Source organism: Stenella coeruleoalba, assembly GCF_951394435.1.
Source record: "Stenella coeruleoalba genome assembly, chromosome: 14".
Classification (NCBI taxonomy): domain Eukaryota; kingdom Metazoa; phylum Chordata; class Mammalia; order Artiodactyla; family Delphinidae; genus Stenella; species Stenella coeruleoalba.
The window spans coordinates 16,353,762-16,375,577 of record NC_137160.1 but is presented as its reverse complement, the minus strand read 5'-3'; the positions used below and the strand labels follow the sequence as shown (position 1 = coordinate 16,375,577).

Sequence of the window (21,816 nt, the reverse complement as noted above, 5' to 3'; positions counted from 1 at the left end):
GAGGTAGCACAGGGTGTGGAGGAGGGGTTGCGATTTTACTTAGGGAGGTCAGAGAAGGCCTTGATCGTAAAGGACATTTGAGCAGAGACCTGTAGGAGGTGGGCACGGAGAGAGCCATGAGGACGTCTATGGAAGGAACATTGCAAGTAGAAGGAACAGCAAAGGGAAGAGGCCCTGGGCAGGAGCATGTGGGGCGTGTCCGAACAGCAGCGAGGGGCCGATGTGGCTGGAGAGCATCGAGCAAGGGGAGCGTGGTGGTTTGCGTGAGGATGGGAGAAAACAGGGAGCTGGACCTTGGGGAGTCTGGGCCACTTGAGAAACTTTGCCCTTTGTACTGAGCAGGAACAGAAGCCACTGGAGGGTTTTGGATACAGGAGTGACACGATCAAACTTGCATGTGACAGGGATCACCCTGCCACCCTGCGTGGTATGGAGCGTGAAAAGGCAGACGCGGGACACAGGGAGGAGGCCACCTGAGAACGATGGCAGCTGGAGGTGGAGAGGTGATCAGATCCCGCACTGACCCATTCACCGTCACACCACCCTAGATGATTATCCCCAACCTGCTCCTCTCTCCTCAGACCGCCCACGCCTTCTCCCCAGCCTCACTCTCAGATGAGGACCTTGCTTCCTGTTGGACTGTGAAAACTGAAACAATAAGAAATTCTCACAGCTACACCCACCACGTGCTCCTGCCTCCCAAGGTCAGTGCCCATGTCCTCTGCCCGCCCACCATCTACTGCGGAGGAGCCCTCCTTGCTGCTACCTGAACCATCTCTCCGCTGGTGCCCTGGATCCCAACCCCTCCCTGATGCTCAAGGATATCGTTCCAGTGACGGCTCCCCACTCTCTCTCCCACCAGGGTTTCCCCCTACAGACTCATTCCCAACGGCAACAGGGAGTAATAACTCTACTCAGCCTGTGGACCTCACAGCCCACCCCCACTACCGACTCACCGTTTACGTCAAAACCCAAATCAGTTGTCGACTCACTGTCTCCAATCCCTTCCCTCCAGTTCAGTCTTGAATCCACTCAAAGTGACTTTCCTGCTTAAAGAAGCCTCGGTCAAGGGCATCACAATCACCATGTTGCTGAGACTAATTGTCCCTTCTCAGCCCTCATCTCACTCGCCCTCAATGGCACTGGACACTGGATCGCTCACTTCTTTTTAAGACACTTTCCCGTGGCTTCCAGAAACTCACTTCCTCTTGGTTTTCTTTCTGCTTCACTGGCTACTTCCTGTCTCCTTTCCTGGTTCCTCATTTCTTCCCAACCTTTACACCCTGGCACGCCCTGGGATAGCTCTTCTCACTCTGCACACGTTCCCTGCTGACCCTTCTTGTTTTAAGTACAGTTCATATACCGGCAGTTTCCACATTTATATCTCCAGCCCAGACCTCTCCCCTTAACTCCCAACTCACATCTCCAGCTGCCTACTCTCCATCTACACTTGATGTCTAAAAGGCGTCTCAAATTTAACATGGCAGGACTTCCCTGCCATGGCACAGTGGTTAAGGATCTGCCTGCCAATGCAGGGGACACAGGTTCAAGACCTGGTCCAGGAAGATCCCACATGCCGCAGAGCAACTAAGCCTGCAAGCCACAACTACCGAGCCCACGTGCTGCAACTACTGAGCCCACGTGCCGCAACTACTGAGCCTACGTGCCACAACTACTGAAGCCCACGCGACTAGAGCCCATGCAACAAGAGAAGCCACCGCAATGAGAACCCGCGCACCACAACGAAGAGTAGCCCCCGCTCGCTGCAACTAGAGAAAGCCCACGCACAGCAACAAAGGCCCAACGCAGCAAAAAAAAAAAAAAAAGAAAAGAAAAATTTAACATGGCAAAAACTGAACTAGTCATTTGCCTCCACCCCAACGTCTGTAGAGTTGATTGGCAACTCTACCTTTGCATTCTTTCCCTTCAACAAAAATCTGCTGAATAGCTTGTGCCAGGATCTCAAAGATTCAGGGGAGGGGAGACGAGAGACACAGTCCTTGCTTTCCAAGGGCAGTTGTTGGGAAGGTGCCCAGAGGAGGGACATCTAACCCCCAACTCCCAGCTAATAAAGACAGTCAGCAGCCAGGTGTGTGTGGCCTGAGTTGTGAAGACTAAGGAGGGATAAGCTGGCAGAGTGGGAGGCAAGAGGGAGAAGCCATCCAACAACTCCACGCCTGTGCTTGGTACCCACAGCTCAGGCTCCCTCCATCCACACCCGCACAAGCCAGTCCGAGTCCCACGTCCTGGTCCTCACTGCACCCTACCTGGCCTGGCCTGAAGCTTCCCCGACGCTTCTGAGTTCCACCAAGTGATGCTCTGCCTCCCCCCCACCCCTTCCCAGATGCAGTTAGTCCAGCACTGAACAGATCTGGTGTCACAACTGCCCGTTCCCTTTTGTCACCAGGTGAGGAATAAATTGCATGAGAGCTTGTGAAATGGTATACATGAGCCCACCTCACCCACTACTCACCGCAGGAAAATACGTGTACAGCAGGGTCAGCACCCTGTTACCTAGGGACCAGCTCCAGTCAGATGCCTGTTTTCATACAGCCCACAAGAATGGTTTTTATAGATGAACATTTGCAATTGATTGGCTTTTAGGGAACACTAAATCTGAACCCCAAATGTAAGCAAAGTTACTTTAAAAAGTTAGCAAAATGCCACTTAAAAAGAAAGAATTCCATTCTTCTATTAGGAAGTCTGTATAATTCATCAATAAAGATTTGTAGCTACTGGTTTTCTTTACTGTTACATAAGCATCTACGTAATAGCGTTGATTTTGCCTATGGACCTACACAGCCTAAAATAGTTACTATCTGGCCCTTTGCAGCAAGGGTTTGCCAACCCCTGGTCTCAAGTTTTGTCTTCTGTAGGTGAATTCTTTTGTTTCTTCTCTCTGCCTCAAGGTCATAAACATGTTCTTGTCTCCCCATCTTAAAAACAACCAGCACCGCCCTTCCTTTGGGGGGACTTTCCCCTTAGATTTCATTCTGATTTTCCTTGTTTCCTTCACTTCTTGAAAGGAGCGCCTCCATTTGTATCCATGGCCTCAGTGCCAATTCCCTCTTTGACCCATTACCCCTCATCTTCCAAAGTCCCCGCCTGCTGTGGTCATCCATTCTGATGGCCTCTGATTATTCCCCAGGACCCTTCCGCAGCATCTGACAGTGTGTGTTTAATTTTTATTGGCGTATAGTTGGCTTACAATGCTGCGTTAGTTTCTGTTGCACAGCAAAGTGGATCAGTTATACATATACATATATCCACTCTTTTCAGATTCTTTTCCCATATAGGCCGTCATAGAGTATTGACTAGAGTTCCCTGTCCAATACGGTCGGTCATTAAATAGATAACTAATAAGCTTCTGACAGTGTTGACCCCTTTTGCCCTCCAGAATCACCCTCTTGCCTGGACTCTGGGGACAGTGTCCCCTCCTGGCTCTTGTTCCACTGACGCTGCCCCTGAGCATTTGCCGGCCCCTGCTCAGCACTGACTCCGAGCCCTGCATGTTCGTGTTTCTCGAGCTTCCATCCTTGGTCCTTCCCTCCCCTTGTTCTATGCACTCTACGCAGGTAAGCCCACCACTTGCACAGTTGCTGTGATCTTCCGTATGCAGATGCCCAGCAAACCAGTGCACTGCCTCCCTTCTCTTTCCGCTCCAGGCTTAGATGATCGAACTGCTGCAGTCTGATGGGCCACAGAGACCACACACCTCAGACTCGGCTCACGCAAAAGTATTCACCTCGCCCTACACCTACATGAGTCTTCTCCCTGCCTATACTGTCTTCAAGTGGCGGCATTGTCTACCCAGTCTCCCAAGTTCAGAGTCAACCTTCTCTCCCTTTTTACTCCTTCCATGAAGTCTGGTTAAACACACCTACCTACCAAATGTCACACAAGCCCATTCTTTCCTCTCAAACTCCCCATGGCCATGGCTTAGTTCCACTGTCACTGCCTCTTTCTTGGGCAACAGAAACAACTTTCAGACTGGTCTCACCACGTCCAGCCTCTGGGCCTTGTCCTTGGACAGCCATTGCTGACGGACAGATAGCTCTAAGAGCCACGTCCGCACAGAGGATTTTTAGGGCAATGAAACTACTCTGTATGATACATTACAGTTATCATACGTTATAGTATCATTGGACATTTGTCCAAACCCACAGAATGTACAACCCTAACGTACACTGTGGACTTAGGGTGACGATGATGTGTCAATGTGGATTCAATTATAACAGACGTTCCCGTCTGTTGGGGAATGTTGGTAATGGGGGAGGCTGTGTATGTGTGGAGCCTGAGTGGATATGGGAAATCTGTCCCCTCCATTCAATTTTGCTGTGAACCTAAAACTATTCCAAAGATTAAACTCTATTAAAAACAACAGGGGCTTCCCTGGTGGCACAGTGGTTGAGAGTCCGCCTGCGATGCAGGGGACACGGGTTCGTGCCCCAGTCCGGGAAGATCCCACGTGCCACTGAGCGGCTGGGCCCGTGAGCCATGGCCGCTGAGCCTGCACGTCCGGAGCCTGTGCACCGCAACGGGAGAGGCAGCGACAGTGAGAGGCCCGCATACCGAAAAACAACAACAACAAGAACAACAACGTGTCTGCTGTGTTGCTCAAGGCTCCCCTGCTGAAAGCTTCTGGTTAGCCCCTGTCTCCCTCTCGCCCCGACGCTCATTAGCTGAGCATTGAAGGTTCTTTGCATTCTGACCCCCAACCTGCCTCTGGCCTCTTTCTCTGCCCCCCTTTTTTCTACCCTGCCAGTACTCTAGATTTACTGAGCATTTTCCATCTCCTCGAAAACCTTCTTTCACAGCTCTTCATTTCTTTCTTTGAACACGCTGTTCCCTTTGCTGGCAGTTCTCCACCCTTGCTCTCCATCTGGCAAACTCCTACTCATTCTTCAACACCCTCCTCCTCCTGGGAGGTTTTCCAGACCCCCTACCTCCTCCATGTCCCCATAACTCCTTGCACTTCATGCCAGCACACTGGGTTTTTGTTTTTTGGGGCTTTTGTTTTTTGTTTTTTTTGCAGTATGTGGGCCTCTCGCTGTTGTGGCTTCTCCCGTTGTGGAACACAGGCTCCGGACACGCAGGCTCAGCGGCCATGGCTCATGGGCCCAGCTGCTCCGCGGCATGTGAGATCTTCCCAGACCGGGGCATGAACCCGTGTCCCCTGCATCGGCAGGTGGACTCTCAACCACTGCGCCACCAGGGAAGCCCCAGCACACTGGGTTTTGTCCTACATGCCTTGCACTCCCACTGGCTGTGAGGCGCAAGAACCTATTGCGTTTTCTTTGTATTCGTTAAGTGCCCATCACCTAGCGTAGAACAAAGCCTGGCGCATGGTACATGCACAGTGTTTGGCAAAAATGAATGAATGTTCATATAGGACAAAGTTTCTCAGTCTCAGCATTACTGAACTTTGGGGCCAGATAATTCCTCATTGTGGGGCTGTCCTGTGCATTGTAGGACGTTTAGCAACACCTCTGGCCGCTTCTCACTAGAGGCCAGTTGCACCCCTCCCAGTCACAACCATTAAACTGATACAGGATCTGATCTGACAAACTTGTAGATAGTCAGAGAAGAGGTCACCTAGTTAAGTGTTGATCACACAGATGTCATTTTCAAGGACTTAAAGTAGAAATCATGATAGCCACCCCAAGGACAAGGTAAGATGCTGATGTTTTGATGTTCATGAATGTAAAAAATATTTTTAATACAGATTATTTGTCAAATGGGTAAACAAATAGGTATAAGTCCCTAATGCAGGCCCCTAACAACTGTCGATATATTTAAAGGCTCAGAAAGTAGGCTTCTGGAAGGGTCTAAGTGCCACACACACACAGAAAACCATTAATGGTGTGACAGTCACCTGCGTCCAGTGATGGTCACCTGGGTTGGGGAGGGGAATGGCTGGTGTCAGTTCTCTTAGTAAAACCACACAAAGAGCCCTATCATGAAAAGGCCTCAGAAGTGGCCCAGGTTTTGCGTCAGAATGTCTACAGGTAAAGATACAGAACAATTCTGCAACACTCAGTAACCAAATCCAAGCTTAGGAAAAGTCATGAGGGCAGCAGGGCCGGTGGCCTCCTTTCTCCCTTCAAAAATACTATCACAGACACTACCATCATTTTTCTCTCTGTGGGGACGTGAGTCCCCTTTTCCAGTGAGATGAGGGTGAAGGCCTCTTACTCTGAAGGGAGGCTTGAGTTGGGCACCCCGGCGGGGTCTGCACTCACACCACAGGGCGCCGCCTGCTTCCCCAGGGGTGAGAACAGAGCAGAGCGGATTCTCCCAGAGCATGGAGAGCATCCGGGCCTGTGCTGTTTCCACCCACATCCTGCCTCCTCCTGGGAGTTCAGCTGGAGGCTACACACAGGTGTCTGAGTCAAAGATTGCTGGGAAAACATTTTTATATTAAACAGACAAAGAGGGAAGAATACAAAATTCAAGTGAATTTTAAAGACACAAAAGGTAACATTTCAAAGAAACGACTCTGCAGGCAGATTACTTCAGATTAAGCCCCCAGAGCTTTTGAAGGGAACATATTTATCCTCCTCTGCCATTTACGAGTATTTCCTTGAGAAAATGTGAGGAGGATGCCTCCTTTCCCGCCCCATCTCTCTCGGGAGCATTTCTGGACCAGGACAATGTCCTTTGAGACACCAAGTGGCCAACCCTTCAAACACCAACGTTCTCTGATTACTAATCACGGCGGGAGTCATTTTAAGCACTATTTCTACTTCTAGGATGAAAGCGTTTGTGTCTTCTTTTATCAAAGAAATGTCAAGTATTAGCCAGTGGGCTGGTGGGCCCACCTGGGGCAGAGGGCCCTTCCCAGCACCCCTGAAATCAGCCTGGGGTGTCCCCAGCCTCCCTCTGACAACTTGGTCATTTCTGCAGGATTTGGGGCATCCAGGTTGCCTCCTGAGGACGCCCTGAAGACAGCTGGCCACTGACCCTGCCGCAGGGCAAAAGGGTGTTCAGGGTTGACCTGGGTTCTTATTCGTTCCGTAGCCCTAAAAACCAGAGATGGAGCTGGCCGTGATTCAGGGTGGTAACTAGGCATGGTCCCTGCCCAGGGGGATCCTTTGCATGAAGAACGCTGACTCTACTGTCATTCACAAATTCAAAACCGGAAGCTGCCGGAATGCGGAGGGTTTTCTCTTCTAGACCCACCCGCGCAGAAAAGGGAAGCGTAGGGCCAGCTTTGCGGTCTGGAAATAAACACATCCCCACCCCTGGCAGGCCAACCACCCAGCCTCGCGCCCCGGATCTGCAGAGGAGCCTGAGGCATGGCGGGGAACCCGCTGGCCGCCCTCCCTTGGCTCGCCGCTTGGGAGCCCTTTCCCCTCACTGGCTGCCTCCGTGCAGGGATCAAGCTGACGCCCTCCCCGCTTTGTTCTGCCCCTCCCCTTACAGCCATCTTCCAAGTGGCCACGTCTCCGTGGCCCTGCACGTCCTCCCTGCTCAGCGGAGCATCTAGAGGCTGACGGGTGGGCGTCCGAATCATCCCCACCCCTCCAGAGACACACGCGCCCCCCACCCCCGTGCCCTCTCCTCTCAAACCCCGCTCACCTACACCTTTGCTAACGTGGTTTCAGGCACAGAGGCCTTTGAGGAAGCCGCGTGGACCTTAGGCCAGGGGCCGTTTCAGAAGTAAGGAGAGTCCTCGTGCTCAGAAAGGAGGTCAAGTTTGGTAAAACGGAGAGAGCAAATGAACAGGAGAGGAACTCCAGAGTCACAGAAAGCACATGCAAGCTGCAAATTCAAATCGACGTCAGCAGAAGCAGCAGAGGGACGGGGGCTTCTGCTGAACCAAATACACAGGCAGACTCGGCGAAGGGGACCCAAAGAAATGATCTGTGAAAAATGACAAAGCTTCCTGTCCACAAAAGATGCCACAGTGTTGTGACAGCCTAAGACCTCAGAAGAAGACACCCATACCTCCCTTACCTTCTAACCTGCCGCCCCCCCCCCCCCCCCCGTCAGCCTGATTCACCAAGACGTTTTGCAGGCTTGGCACCAGCGATTACCACCAAGAACCAGAGGCCGGAAGTGAGACGGACAGAAGCAGCCCTGTGAGCTGTTCACCTTCCTCCAAAAGCATTCCTGCCACAGCAGAAGAGGCCAGGATCCTATCAGCATGCCGAAGACAAAAGATAGACAAGGGGGAGCTGCCTCTGGAAAGTGCTGATAAAAAGATGTCTTTTGATGGGACCAATTCTCCTAAAGTGGCTGCTCCTCCCGAGGAGGGGGCACCCGCCCTTGAAGACCTACTGCTCTCCTTGAGGGAGTTAATACAATCGTGTCAACTGCTGACCCAGACGCTGTGCTTGCTTCCTGGAGCAGAACTGTAGCCGGGCCGAGAAGACAGACTCAGCGGAATCACAGGAGGCCGGTGTGGTCAGGTGGTGCGTGGTCCACGGGCGAAGTCTCCCCGCTCCCCCACTAGGGCTGGGCTCATTACAGTTTCATGCCGGACAGGCTTAGGTTCTTGAAAAACCGAGGAGGGGCTCTGCACTCTTCTCCCTTCCTGCCGGCAATTTTCCACCCAACACCTGGGGGAACCACATGCTGCGCCCTGAGTGTGTTCGTAGGAATCAAGCATTAGCGAAAAGCCCGCGGTGAGGCTACACCACCCGGAAAAAGGGTTCAGCTATAATGATAGTTAACGACAGAGAAGTGACTACAGTCCACTCCGTGGTGCCCCTTGACAGCAGAACTGTGGGCCGCTCCACACGCTCCACGCTTCCTGCTTACAGGGGGACACAGCCTGGCCGTTGCATGGGGGAAAAAAAGCCTGTGAACTACCTGACAGGAAGCCACGGTGGAAGTGGCTCTCTCTGCAAAGAGCCCCGGCCCTGAGAGGGCAGAGAAGGAAGGAGATGAGACATTTTACAAATATGAACTCACTGAATGGAATTGATTTACCTGAAAGGGCCTCCGATAAGTTTCTACACTGGGGAAGACGGCGCTTATAGACAAAACTTGAAACTTGGTTATGTTCACCTTAACCAATATTCAAACCTATCATCGCCAGGAATGGTTCAAACAGAAATGTGTCTTCTGATGTGACACAGTATATCACTGACAATCTTCTTGCCAAAAAGATGTAATATGCATCGCTTCACAAGGAAGCAATCAGTCCTGATTATACCTGTTGTCCCGGCATAATTAAGAGACCCCCTTGTTTGGCGTAGCAGTCTCTTAGACATAGCTATATGTAAATATTCAGAGCTATGCACTTAAGATGTCTATTTTTACTTTAAGTTTTATACATAATTTTTTAAGTGTCCTGGAATGAATGGTAAGTTACAGTTCCTCTAGTAAAAAGGGTGGTTTTGGAATAATTGGGGAAATTTTAATATAGATTGGATATTAGGTGATACTATAGCAATGTTAAATGTGTTGGTTTTGATAGCTGTTGTGGTTATATAGGAATATGTACACAGAATCTACAGAAAGAATATTGAATTAACTATTAACAATTGGTCAATGAGGTGCAAAATATACAGGTGTTATACCAACTTTTGTTTCGAAAGTTTTTAAAGTTTAAAAAAAAAAAGAATGCTGTGTGTTTCCAGTATAGGATCCTGATTTTGGTTCAGTGAACATGGAATCAGGCACAGATGCCCTTTTTTGGACCCTTATCCCTCCATGTACTGTCCTCGTCCATGAGTTCACAAATCCTCCCACAGTAAGGAAGGAAACGTATTTGGATACCAAAACATCCTCATCTGTCTCCAGGGCGGTGACAGATTTACTCAGAAGCTGATTAAGCCCTTGTCCTTCACCCGCACAGACCCTTTCCAAGTCCCCGGACACGTCTTGATATTCATAATTGTGTTCTTTTCCTTAGAAAAGCCCCCAAGTTGTGTAATGAGTCAAGCTGCACAAAGCTTGGGTGTGCCCCTGCGGGAGGGCGCTGTGGTTCCACGCCTGGTGGACTGATTACGGGTGGATTCTTCCTCCTCAAGGAGGAACTGAAGAGGACAGAGCAGGAAGAGGGGGCTGGAGAAGCAAGAACAGGACGAGTTCTCATGACAACCCAGTCCAGATTGCCGTCTTAGCGTACTTAACAGAAACGCAATTGAAAGTGGTTTTCTTTGCATTATGTTAATTTTTCTTGAAGTTGCTGAGAACTGTTTGTATACTAAGTATGTTAAGCATTTCTTGGAGAAGAACAGCAAGCATTAGACTTTATACATGGTGTGTCCAACATACCACCTCAGGGTTGTTTTTTTTTTTTCCATTTCGTGAGTTAACAGAGATAATGCAGACAAGAGTCCCTTCCTTCTTTCCTCTCCTTTCCCAGTTTCTACTCATATGTAAATGACTGGTCTGTCTGAAGTTTCCACCGTGCACTGGCACAGCCTTTTCTCTTCCCCTTTATGATCTCAACCAGATAAGCAGATCAGTAAATACAAGCTCCGGACACCCCAACATATGCTTGTGCCAATCGATATTTAGTCAACGAGTGGATAAAAGTCAGTGTAGTTTACCTCTGTAGGGTTCCAGGAATCGGGTACTATGCTCCTACGTTCCTGATCTCCCAGCTCATTCTTCCCTGACACACCACCATATTTATTTTCATCACAGGACTCCTGTTCTATTTGTTTATGGTTTAGACAATGTAATACCCATGAGAGTAGATACATTTTCTATTTAACATGGTATATGCGTTTATTTAATTATTCCATCCATACACACATTTACTGAAATATCTAGCAAGTCTTTTTCTGCAAGCCTCTGGTGACTCAGTGAAGAATAGGATAGCAGCTGTGTGTGCCCTCTTAGAGCTTACAGACAGACACCAGTTGAAATGTGTGTCCTACTGTTTCTCCTCACCCTCTCATCCCTCAGTGCCCCGCAAGTCCCGCAACAAATTAGAGGAGGGGGGGCACAAGGGGGAATCATACTCACTCTGGCACATCTCCAAAGCCTTCCAGAGGCTGTGCTTCAGCGGCGTAGATCTTGGCGTAGTATCTGGCGGTATTTTGAACGTAGCACTCCTAGATCACCCAAGTACATGGGAAAGCCCAGTGATTAGAAGAAATTCAGAGAGCATTGCCCGGTAAGGCTCAAATTTCCCAATATAGGTTAAGCCAATGGATTTCCAAACCCATCCCTTCGTTGGGGGCACAGAAACAACAGTGAATGTAGCCTACAGTTGGCCACTTGCAGAGGACCTCTGAGATCTGAAGGAACCATCCGGGTGAAGGTCAAGTGGTCTCTAGGGCTAGGTGTCCCTGAACTATGAAATTTCTAGAACCCACATGGCTGAAGTTCACCCCTGAGCTAAGGGGACTGGTCCCTGGGCAGGATGTCAGATAGAGCACGGGGACTGTTGGATTTCCCATGAGCTACCCCATCTGAGGTTCTTCTTCAAAGGTGTAACTTGAGCTGTAAGTAATGAACACCTTGCCAAGATTGTTGGCTTAGAAAAGCCCTACAGAGTGGAAAGCAGAATCCAGTTTGCTTTTCCTAAGTGGGAGTCTGGAGTCTGGGGGATTTTCCATGACTGGGCCAGATGGTACTTGAAATGGAAGGAATATTCAGTGAAAGAGAAGAACAAAGGAGGAGGAGAAAGGAGTACAATTGCCAAATCCTATGCTCAGAGAAGAGGGGTTGCCTTCATGAGTACCAAGTCCCACACTGCATTGCCACATCTGAGATGGCTGTGGAGGGACAGTGTTTGAGAGCACCCAAGAGACTCATCTGAGTCTAGCTTATTCATTTTATAGGTTAAAAAAAAAATTCAGAATGCACCTAGTTTGTGAAAGAGCTAGACCCAGCTCTCCTGAAAGCTTGGCCAGCGCTGGCATGGAGTGAAAAGCATGGATGGGGGTGGGGGAGGGGTGGTGATGCAGGGGGAGAAGATCGTGTTTTCCTCCCCTCCCCTCTTGCCTCAAGGGTCCTACGACTCAGTAACACAGGAGGGAACTTAGGTAGAGACTTGGGTCAATCTCCCTTCATAGCTGATGGGTGGACATAGAACCTAACTCAGGAAGGCAGGAAACAGGACAAACGTTAACCCTTCTGAATATTCCCACCCTCCTTCCTCTTCCCTAAAACAAACCGAAACACTCCAGAAACTCCCGTTGATTTTGGCTGTCCTTGAGGATCCCTGGGAATCCTGGCATCCACTGTAATTTGGACACCCCACTTCCCATGTCATTCTGAGTCCAGGTAGATTCAAACCCCTAGGGGTCTGATGGGGCTTCCTAGGAAGCCTTCCTAGAAGTGATCCCAGCCCAGGTAGGAACTGGTGAGGCGCCCCCAGACATAGACTAGTCCCAACTGGCTGGCACGAGGCCACAAAATCACTCAGAGGCTGAGATGTGATCTCCAGCATTTAGCCTCAATCTAGTGACTCCCTCATAAACATGCCCCAGAGGGAGAGAGACACCCTCTTGGAGACACCCCCATCGATTCTGAGTCTGATTTTCATCTCAGGGTATCATGGGTCCGTCTCACACCTCAAGCAGCACTTTCAGGCCAGTTGGACCCACCTGGGCGGCGAGTTTGTAGTTCCTCTGAATGAGCTCATCATTGTTTCTGGTCCCGTAGGCAACGGCGTTGTGCACCTTGAGCACACAGGTGTGGCCGGGCTTGAAGACTGGTGTGAGGCCCTGCATCACTTTGCTGCGGAAGGCTTTCCGGTGGACCCCTTCCCCAAAGTGCAACTCCTCCGTGGCGATCTGACCGCGCAGACGGCCCCCGAAGTAGCTGTCGCTGAGGAAGTCTCCTCCGAAGATGAGTTGGCTGAATTCAATCTCTTCGTATACTAAAGATATAACACAACTTCCGTTGGACAGGAACATCCCCCAATCCGGCTCCTTGGCTAACGAGCATTCCCACACAGGGACAATGACAAGGTTGGCCTACAGAATCTAGGAGGGGGAACCACGCTAACTCCCAACAGAGGCATAGCTCGAAGGGGAGATGGTTCACTGAGGATGTAGAAGATGGAGGTGAGGCCCCAGTGGATCAGATGAGAGGGGAACAGACGTGGATTGGATGAGGGGGGAACAGAACTGGGGAGCCCAGGAAAGGAACTGTAGACAGACCCAGAAAACGTGAACAGAATCATGCAAGGTGATTCAAGGCAAGTTGAAAAGACAGATGAAATGTAGAAGAGGGAGGAGGTACCAGTTGTAAGACTGATCTGCTAGATCATTGATCTGCTGATCAATGTTTCCCAATCTTTTTTTTTCCATTGTTGACTTCTGCAAGGATTCTTTTTAGTCTTTTCCCCCCGAGTTGCTCCACAGAAAATTTTAATACCACAGATGTACTGTGTATCTGGTACGGCTATCTGTGCTTAACACACAAAAATAAGTTTTCTTTTGCCTCCCCAAGACCCAGTTTTGTCCTCTTGGAGGTGATACTGCCTCTGTTAAGAATGACTGTGGCAGTCATAAGAAATAAGTGGGAAAAAACCAAAACAAGTAAAAAGAACTCCCTCTGAAGGGAAGTTGAAAAAAGCTAGAATCATTCTGGATCTACTTGTAAAAAGTACTGAGTTTTCTATCAGCTGTTTGAGTTGATTCTGCATGTGTTTCAGATGACAATCAATTCGATCAGAGTTGCGTTTTACACTAGAGATGACCAAGTCAGACTTCTGATTGGCTGAGAGAAGAAAATAAGATGGCTTTCAATGAAATAAGATTGTTTAGATTGTAAAAAAGCCACCTTCCACTCCTCAAAAGTCGATGAAAACTCATCTTTCTGAGATAGACATCATCGATCTGGTTGTGTGAAAATCCCACGTCACCTTTCTATTTAGAATATTTAGCAAAATATTTTTCTCTTTGAAAAATATTTTCCAATCGTATGTTTTAAGGGCAGCCTATGACCAATGGGATTAGTTAAAAGTATAAGGGAACAGACTGTTCTTAAAGGGTATTGATTAGTGTCTAGACCTAGTTATTGTCAGAAAGAAAGGAGGCAGGTAGGGGATTTTCAAATAGAAAAAGGAGGTGAAAGTGTCGGTGAAAGAGTATTCAGAGAGTTGCTCCAAGGCAACTCTTTCACAAGGGCTAGCAGAATGCCCCTGAAGACTAACCTATTTGGGGTTTAGAGAGAATGGGGGCAGAGGAACAGGAAAGCAGGTAGGTAAATGGGACATTTTCCCACATAAATTTTAAAGGAGATAGGATGAAATCTGTGAAAGAGCTAAGTAATAGAACGAGAAAGTTATAGAGAAGAGTAGAGTTGAAGTTAAATTTTAGAATTAGGTAATGAAATGGAGAGGGAATGCTACTTATACAACCCAAATCTTAATTCTAGTTACATGATTGATGAACAATTTTGCCCCCAAGACCTCTGAAAGGATACAGGAAATGCTTTCTGTATGTACACCAGAGCCCAGTGAATCGGAGCTATATTTACCACATTGTTTTCCTTCAAAAGTCCCAAAGTTTCTAAAATTCAATTGTTCTTGAAAGTTAAAAGTTTGTGTATTTTAAAATTCAAATTTAATTAACTAAAGACAAAAGTTGTTCCAGACTCTCTGCTTAGTAATAGAAAGGAACATTTTTAGTGCCGTACTGTATAGGGATGGGTGTATGTGTGGAGAGGAGTAATTTTCCCTAAGAAAAAATACACGACATGCATGCACTCCACCATCCTCGATAATCCTGTCCATAATTTCCAGAAATGTCCACTTAACCAGGATAAAACAATGTAAGAAAAATACATCTTAGAATTTTTCTTTGAAAGCCGCGCGTGCCACCATTAAGTTGTGCTTTATTTGAATCATTCATTTGGGGCTTTTATTAGACTTTTAGTTAGTGATCAATTTGTAAAATGTTATATGTCCCTCCTCTAGAGATTTAAATAAAATATCTAGTGAGAGATTCCTCCAGATAAGAAAGGTGATAAAGCAGTCATTTGAAACTTCTTCATCTGAAGGTACCTGGAAAGGCAGAGGAAGGTATGGCCTCCCCAGCCCAGTGAGCCATTGAAACTGGACCCACAGTCTCATGGAGAAGCAGCTGGCAGAAGGTGATGTCTTCAGGGTCTAGACCCCAACCCAATGGTGAGAGTCACAGGGCTACAATAGCGGTGACCAGTACCTCATCCTCACTGGGGTCTCATTCCTAACTGGTAAAGCCTTGAGAAACGAGTCTCTGCAAACCTAAATTAACCGGGTCAGAGCAAGAATCTGGTATGGGATGCCAAGTGATGCTAAGCAGCTGATGAAACAGAGAAACCTTTCTTCTGAAGGTCATTTTGGTTTTTGATATAAGAAAGGACATTCTTTTGCATATTTAGATTCTTGGGGGAATGGGGACATATAGGGAGGGATTTTAAATTACACAAGTACATGACACACTAAAGACATGTAACATTTGAATGTTTGTGAGGAGTTGGTATTTAAGTCTGTTGTTTTGGATAAATATCACAGCATTTGCTAGACCATTTCTAAGTCAAGATCCCAGCTCCTCGCCTTTAATTACTAGACGTTACTGCATCTTGATCTGTACTGTCTTGTTTTCACAGAGGTTTCAGGGTTTTTATTTGCCTTAAAAGAAAATCAGCACATACAGTGTACGCTAGCAGTTTAAACTTGGCCATGATGAGAGTATCTGCACCACAGAAATTGGAAAACTGTACAAATCAGGGCCTCCCCAACCCCCTGGCAGGTTGTTAAAAGTTTGGCAGCAGATCACTGGGTGCGGATGGGCTCGTGTGCTGGGGACGGATAATTTTCCCCAAGAGGAAATACATGACCAGCATGGACTCAGTGGGTGGCCCAGAGGCAGCCTGAACGTTCAAGGGCAGCTGGTAGCTCGTTGCTACACCAGGAGTGCACAAGTGCCAAAGGAAAGCACAAGAATCCATCTCCCATTTCCACTAGGATGCAAACGAATGCACTTATTCTCCTAGACACCTGACTCTGGGAATCTGCTCAGCTAGTCGAACTGAAAACTAAAACAGCTGGAGAAACAAAACATGCCGTGTGACGTAGAGAACAAACGCAGGGACACCAAGGGGGGAGAGCGGGCGGGGGTGAGGGTGTGGGACGAATTGGGAGATTGGGATTGACATGTATACACGGACGTGTATAAAACTGATGACTAATAAGAACCTGCTGTATAAAAAAAAAAATTCAAAAACAAAGATAAGAGATAACAGGTGTTGGTGAGAATGTGGAGAAAAGGAAACCCTTAAAACAAACAAACAAACATGCTGTGTACGTGCCAGAGGCTGAGAAACCCCGTGCAGATGGGCTGGATGCAAGTCTGCTGCTCCACAGAGAAAGCCTAACCCCAAAGTGCCCCCCGCCCCCTCGCCAACACGGTCCCAACTGCACAGTCTGATCTCTTTAATAATTCACTTCTGGACCTCTGGAGCCTAACGCACTCATCACGGGCCCTGTAGTCAGGTTGAAATAGCTTATGGATTCGTTTCCCAGGCATTCCTGAGCTCTCTCCTACTTGGTTCAAAGAGTCGGCGGGAAGGTTGCTTCTACCATTGCCTATATTTCATGCTTTAGGATGCACCCGTTTCCTCTGACGTCCAGCTCAGGTTAGCTTACCTTTAACATCTGGGTGACTTGAAAGTTGTTTGAGAACTGGAAGATGACAGAGAAGAGAACGCCTTCAGTACAAATCAGCATTCTGAACTGGTAGGGGCTAGCGGTTTTCACTGGAAACGGCAAAGCTGAGGTTTACCTTCTGTGGTGAGGTGAAATTCCGTAGCCACTTTCCCGTAACCGTTCTTGATACAGCAGGAATAGAGGCCCTGGTCCTTCGGACTGGCTTGAAGGATGGCCAAGGACACAGTGGAGCTGTCTCCTGCTCTGCAGTGGGGGACATGAACGTGGGCACGCATCATCATTCTGAAGTTGCACTTTTCTAACAGGAGAAAGAAACGAACGCTTCCCTGCCCTCGTGAGGTCAGCCAACGGGCTGGCTGAAAGACAAGATTGGGATCAGCTGTTAAAGCTAACTTATTTGTAGGAGACGATCGGCGTGGTTTTGCTTCACACCCTCACTTCATTATGCAATATGAATGCACGGAAACACCTGGGAGGTTTGACTGCCATTAGTAGAGCAGAGAATGGAAAATGTGAATTCTGGGGGCTTTAGTTAACATTTCTGCTCGGAGTTCCTCAGTTGTGTTACTAATCCAGGTGTCCTGGGCTCAAAGGAAACCTGAAAGTTCCAAACCCAGACACAGTAGAGACAACAGAAAGGGGGTCTTTGTTGTATATAAGGACTCATGGGCTGGAGACTTTAATAGTGTGCTCCCCTCGCAAAGACCATCCATCCATCTGCCCACCCAATCTCACGTTCCAGGACTGTGCTCTAAACAGAAAAACGTGGTGGTGACAGTGATGACGGTCATGGCTCATGTGTACTGAGCACTTGGTATGTGTCAGGCATTGTGCCCATCACTTTAAGGACTATTCCATGCCATCCTTGGAGCAATCTAACAAATACTATTACTGTCCGCAGTTCACAGAAGAGGAAACAGAGGCACAGTGAGATTAAGCAAGGGGCCTAGGGTCACACAGCTGATGAGAGTAGACTCAGGACTTAAACCAGATAACCTGACTCTGGAACCCTCCTCTTGACTGTGATAAGCTGCCTCCGAGTGATGTGTGATCCCTGCCCTCAAATCGGGGATGATTGAGATTAGAGTTAAAGCCACAATCTTTGTTCCAAAGTCTCAAACAGAAAATTTACTTTGCAGCCAAAAAAATACTCAAATAGTATTCTAGTTTTGTTCTATACGGTGAATTTTGTTAGACGTTCACCAAGGTCACGTGTGCGCAGTGTACGTTTTGGTTCATTTCACAATTCAACAGCAAAATCCATTCATCTCAGTTGGCAGAGCCAACAGAAGTCTTCGTTATCGTTCAGCTTTTCAGTAGACTTCAAGCCTCCGATGTACACATGCCTCTTCTGGAATGGACCCGTGGCTTAAAACACAGTCCACTAAATCATAATACTTCCTCCAAGCACATCCTGAATGTATGGTTGAAAGTGGATGTGAACAAGCCCAGTTATAAGGGGAAGACTTCCTGGACAGGCTGCCAAATACTAAGTCACCGGGGGGAGGGGCGGGGGGCGTGCCGTATCCTCCTCTCGCGGCCTGTTGATCAGCACAGCGCTTGTGTCCCTGAAAGGGGCAGTCGAGGCTGGCGGCTGAACTAGAATGGTCCCGTGACAAGTTCCTTCCGGCCAAGAAGTCCTGACGCTTGGCACAGAATCTCGGTGGCCTTTTTCTGTCTTGGCCCACAGAGGCCTTCTTCTATGAGGGGCAGCTGAGGAGTCACAAAGACCTGGATTCAAATCCTGAGCTGAGCTCTGGTCTCTCGCCCTCAGTTTCCTCGTCTGGGAAAGAGGAAAGAGCAAGATCCCCTCCTGGGTGTGCATGAGTAGCAACTGACACCTGGCACGTGAAGCCTGACTGAGGGGTCTAGTCTGGGGAGTGGCCATGAGCCATCAGCGGGGGTCAGCTGCTGTGTGCCCAGTACCGGGGGATCTGGTGATGGGGAAAAAGGCACAGTCTTCACCCGTGAGGGTCTTCCAGTCTGGGAGGAGATAGACACACAGAAAATACCCATATAAACTGTGAGAAGTGAAAAGAAGTGGTCTTGCACCTTTTTGAATCAATAGGGGGAAAGCTCGGTTTCATATTCTTTTACCCTGTAAGGGACACAGGTTTTTGCTTTTAGGGGGAGGAACGGCCAAATGCACAAAGGGCCAAATGGGAGTGGAGCGTAGCTGGGGAGACAAGTGCAAGCAAAGGAAGCTCCAAGTGTGACCAGAGTTAACACAGCCAAGAACTCAGTCGGCCGGAGGGGAAGGGCATCTAAACTGGGGGCTTCTCAGAAGAGCCCAGAATCCATCAGCAGCCCCAGGGAGCAGGGGTGAGGACTGCCAGCACCCAGTGCCCACCTTCCAACCTGGGTGGAGACGTCCTCCCAACGGCCAACCAAGGAGAACCTGCCTCTGATGGCAGTCAGCTCTTCCCTCCCTGCTTGTCCGGCAGCAATGATGTGATCTGTGCTCAGCTTTCAGCCCATCCACTCCATGGGGACAGTGGCCCTTTCTAACGCCCAGGCCACTCCCAAGCACCTCTCTCCCCAGAGTGGAGAAGGGGTTCCTGGTTACCAAGGAGGTGCTGATGGCCAAGGCAGCAGTGAAGGGTGCCAGCTTGAGATCTTCTTGGAGCCATTGCACAAGCTACCACTTTCTTCTTGGTTTCCTCAGAGAACATTCACCTTGTCCTAGCCACAAGCACGTGTCCTGACACCTAATTTCCAAAATTTAGCCTATTAAGGAAAAGTATCCTAAACCTGGGGACAAAGGCGAAAGGATGATTGAGTGTCCTTTGTGTGTCACTGGTTAATGGGCTCACCCAAGGAGAAGTTAGTTATAGCAGATGCTCCTCTGTCGGACTTTGCTATCTACTCTTTAAACATCTTTGTAAGATGTTACAGAAAAACCCGAACGAACTTTTTGGTCAACCCAATAGAACCCACCCAGTTATAACTTCTCCTGGACAGAAACCTACAAAAGTTAACTCCCAAGGTTTATTACCTGTTGAACATTAACAAGTTTCGTATCCATTTGCAAACATTCCAGCATTCTTTTGCCAGATTAACTGTATAAATCCATTCCTCAGATGTTCCTTTAAACAGCTTTCCCATCTTACTCATTATTTAATGAGTTAGAGAAGGAAGATCTTTGTCACATGTTCCTGTTACATTTGTTTGACAGATCAACTTTTTGATAACTATATCTTGACAAGGCAGTGAGAGATTTCTTGGAGGGACATGTAAAGGAAACATGCAGGGCTTCCCTGGTGGCGCAGTGGTTGAGAGTCCGCCTGCCGATGCAGGGGACACGGGTTCGTGCCCCGGTCCGGGAAGATCCCACATGCCGCGGAGCGGCTGGGCCCGTGAGCCATGGCCGCTGAGCCTGCGCGTCCGGAGCCTGTGCTCCGCAACGGGAGAGGCCACAACGGCGAGAGGCCCGCGTACCGCAAAAAAAAAAAAAAAAAAAAAAAAAAAAAAAAAAAAAAAAGAAACATGCAACTGGAATTAGGGGTGAAAATTTGATAATGTTTGAAAATCCACCTGAAATATAAATGACTTAATATCAAAGGAGTTATGACTCCCAAATCTCCAGTGGTAGCACAGGGAGGGCACATGGGTGCGCCTAAGCCAGACAGTGTTACCCAGAAGAATGAAGCCAACCTCCCCAAGAACTTAAAGGCCTGGGCCACGTGTCATTAGTAGGTGGCGTGCCTACTGAGGTCACACACTTTCTAGAGGGAGGCTAGGTTCTAAAGACACCTCAGATGGAAAAGGGACCTGAAAGATTCAAATGCCAATTTTCAGCTTAGATCAAGAGCAAAAAACGCTAGTTCATTTTCTTGGCTGACGGCTACGGAAAGTACTTTAAATGAATAATTAGCACTTTTTTTTTAAATAAAGCTCTAGGGAACCACCTTGATTTTTTAAAAAATCAAGCCATTTATTCTTCATTGTGATTCTTAAGCCTTGCATAAGACAAGCAGGGTAATGCTGGCCTTTTAGGTAAAGCAGCTTTATTACAATCATAGTTATAGGAGATGATAACTAGATAACTAGTTGGATTTCTGGCGTGATGTTACAGACATGAAACTACAGCTCAAGTCTCCCATCGTTGCGTTTGGAACAACTGCCAGATGTGTTCCAAGCAGACATTTGATTTAATTTTACAGGAAACTGATTTCTCTCACTTTTTCAGCCTATCTGTGATAAGATTAGTGGGTTAAGAACACCTCCCGTGACTCAGGGAGCTGTACTAGGACCTCCTCTGGCAGAAAGGAGCTTCTGAGAATTGTCTGAGTTAGGCTGGTTTCCATCAAACCAGGACATCTGTTTCTAGAATGAGTCACACCTCCTCAGGTGCAAAAGACAAAGCTTGATTCGTCAGTTCACTCGAGCAAGCATTTATTGCTGGAAAAGCCTCTTGAGGAAGGTTCATTCCACACGGGGTATCCTTGGCAATGATGCTCAGTCATCTCTCCTCTCCTCCCCTTCAGCTCCTCTAACCTATGGCCCCAGATATAAACTGGTTTTCCCATCTTAGAGAGGGCAGCTTACCACCCTGGGTAGATGCCACTTTTCTGTAACCTCACGGATTGTTTTTTCCTTTTGATTTACCTTCTTAGCTTTTTGTTAGGTTAATGGGAATTTGTGAGAACAGCAAAATGCACGGGCATATAAAAGAGAGCTCTCTAATCTTGGGACCACAGGACCTCAGACTAGAAGATGATTGGACAGGTTCCCCTGATTTTTAAAAAAGTGATGAAAGGTTTGTGCCTTCCTAAGGCCACCAAACGTGATGGTAGCCGAGGCAAGGCAAGAACGCTTCACCGTCCTCCCTGTCCAGGTATCTGTCCTTTTGTTACTTACTCTTCTTGGATACTTTGGGTGTGGAGTTTCTGCTTCAATCTTCCTTTTACTTCCTATAATTTACTATTTTCCTTTAGAACCATGTTGTGAAATAAACAACCAACTGTGAAAAGTAACCGGGGGGTGGGGGTGGGGGTGGATATCGCACCTTCTCTGCACTTGGGCTATCGACTTTGAATCTTTCATCCACCAGATAGTAGAATCTTCATGAATCTCTGCAAACTGGCAGCTTAATTTAACATTTCCAGAGTGGTCGGGGAACATCTCAGCCTGGATCTTTTTCAGTAATACTGGAGCTGGAAACAAGAAACTTGTAGGTCAGTGTTCTTATAAGAATTGCAGAGAGCTTTAGGGTGGGCAAGAGACTTTCCCATTTTATCACA

The 21,816-nt window shown here is 48.0% G+C and overlaps 1 protein-coding gene across 2 annotated transcripts in view; it reads right to left on the bottom strand.

Annotated features, from left to right (window-relative positions):
• Nucleotides 1-21,816, bottom strand: part of ALPK2 (alpha kinase 2) — a 152,323-nt gene that overhangs the window by 22,016 nt on the left and 108,491 nt on the right. The window contains exons 6-10 of one of the 2 annotated variants that reach the window (XM_079943519.1): nt 21,582-21,729; nt 16,689-16,816; nt 16,553-16,588; nt 12,519-12,793; nt 10,930-11,018 (exon numbers count right to left, since the gene is read on the bottom strand). In XM_079943519.1, the coding sequence (XP_079799645.1) occupies nt 10,930-11,018; nt 12,519-12,793; nt 16,553-16,588; nt 16,689-16,816; nt 21,582-21,729 (676 nt within the window). The remainder of the gene's footprint in view (nt 1-10,929; nt 11,019-12,518; nt 12,794-16,552; nt 16,589-16,688; nt 16,817-21,581; nt 21,730-21,816) is intronic. The other variant, XM_079943520.1, reaches the window with a different exon arrangement.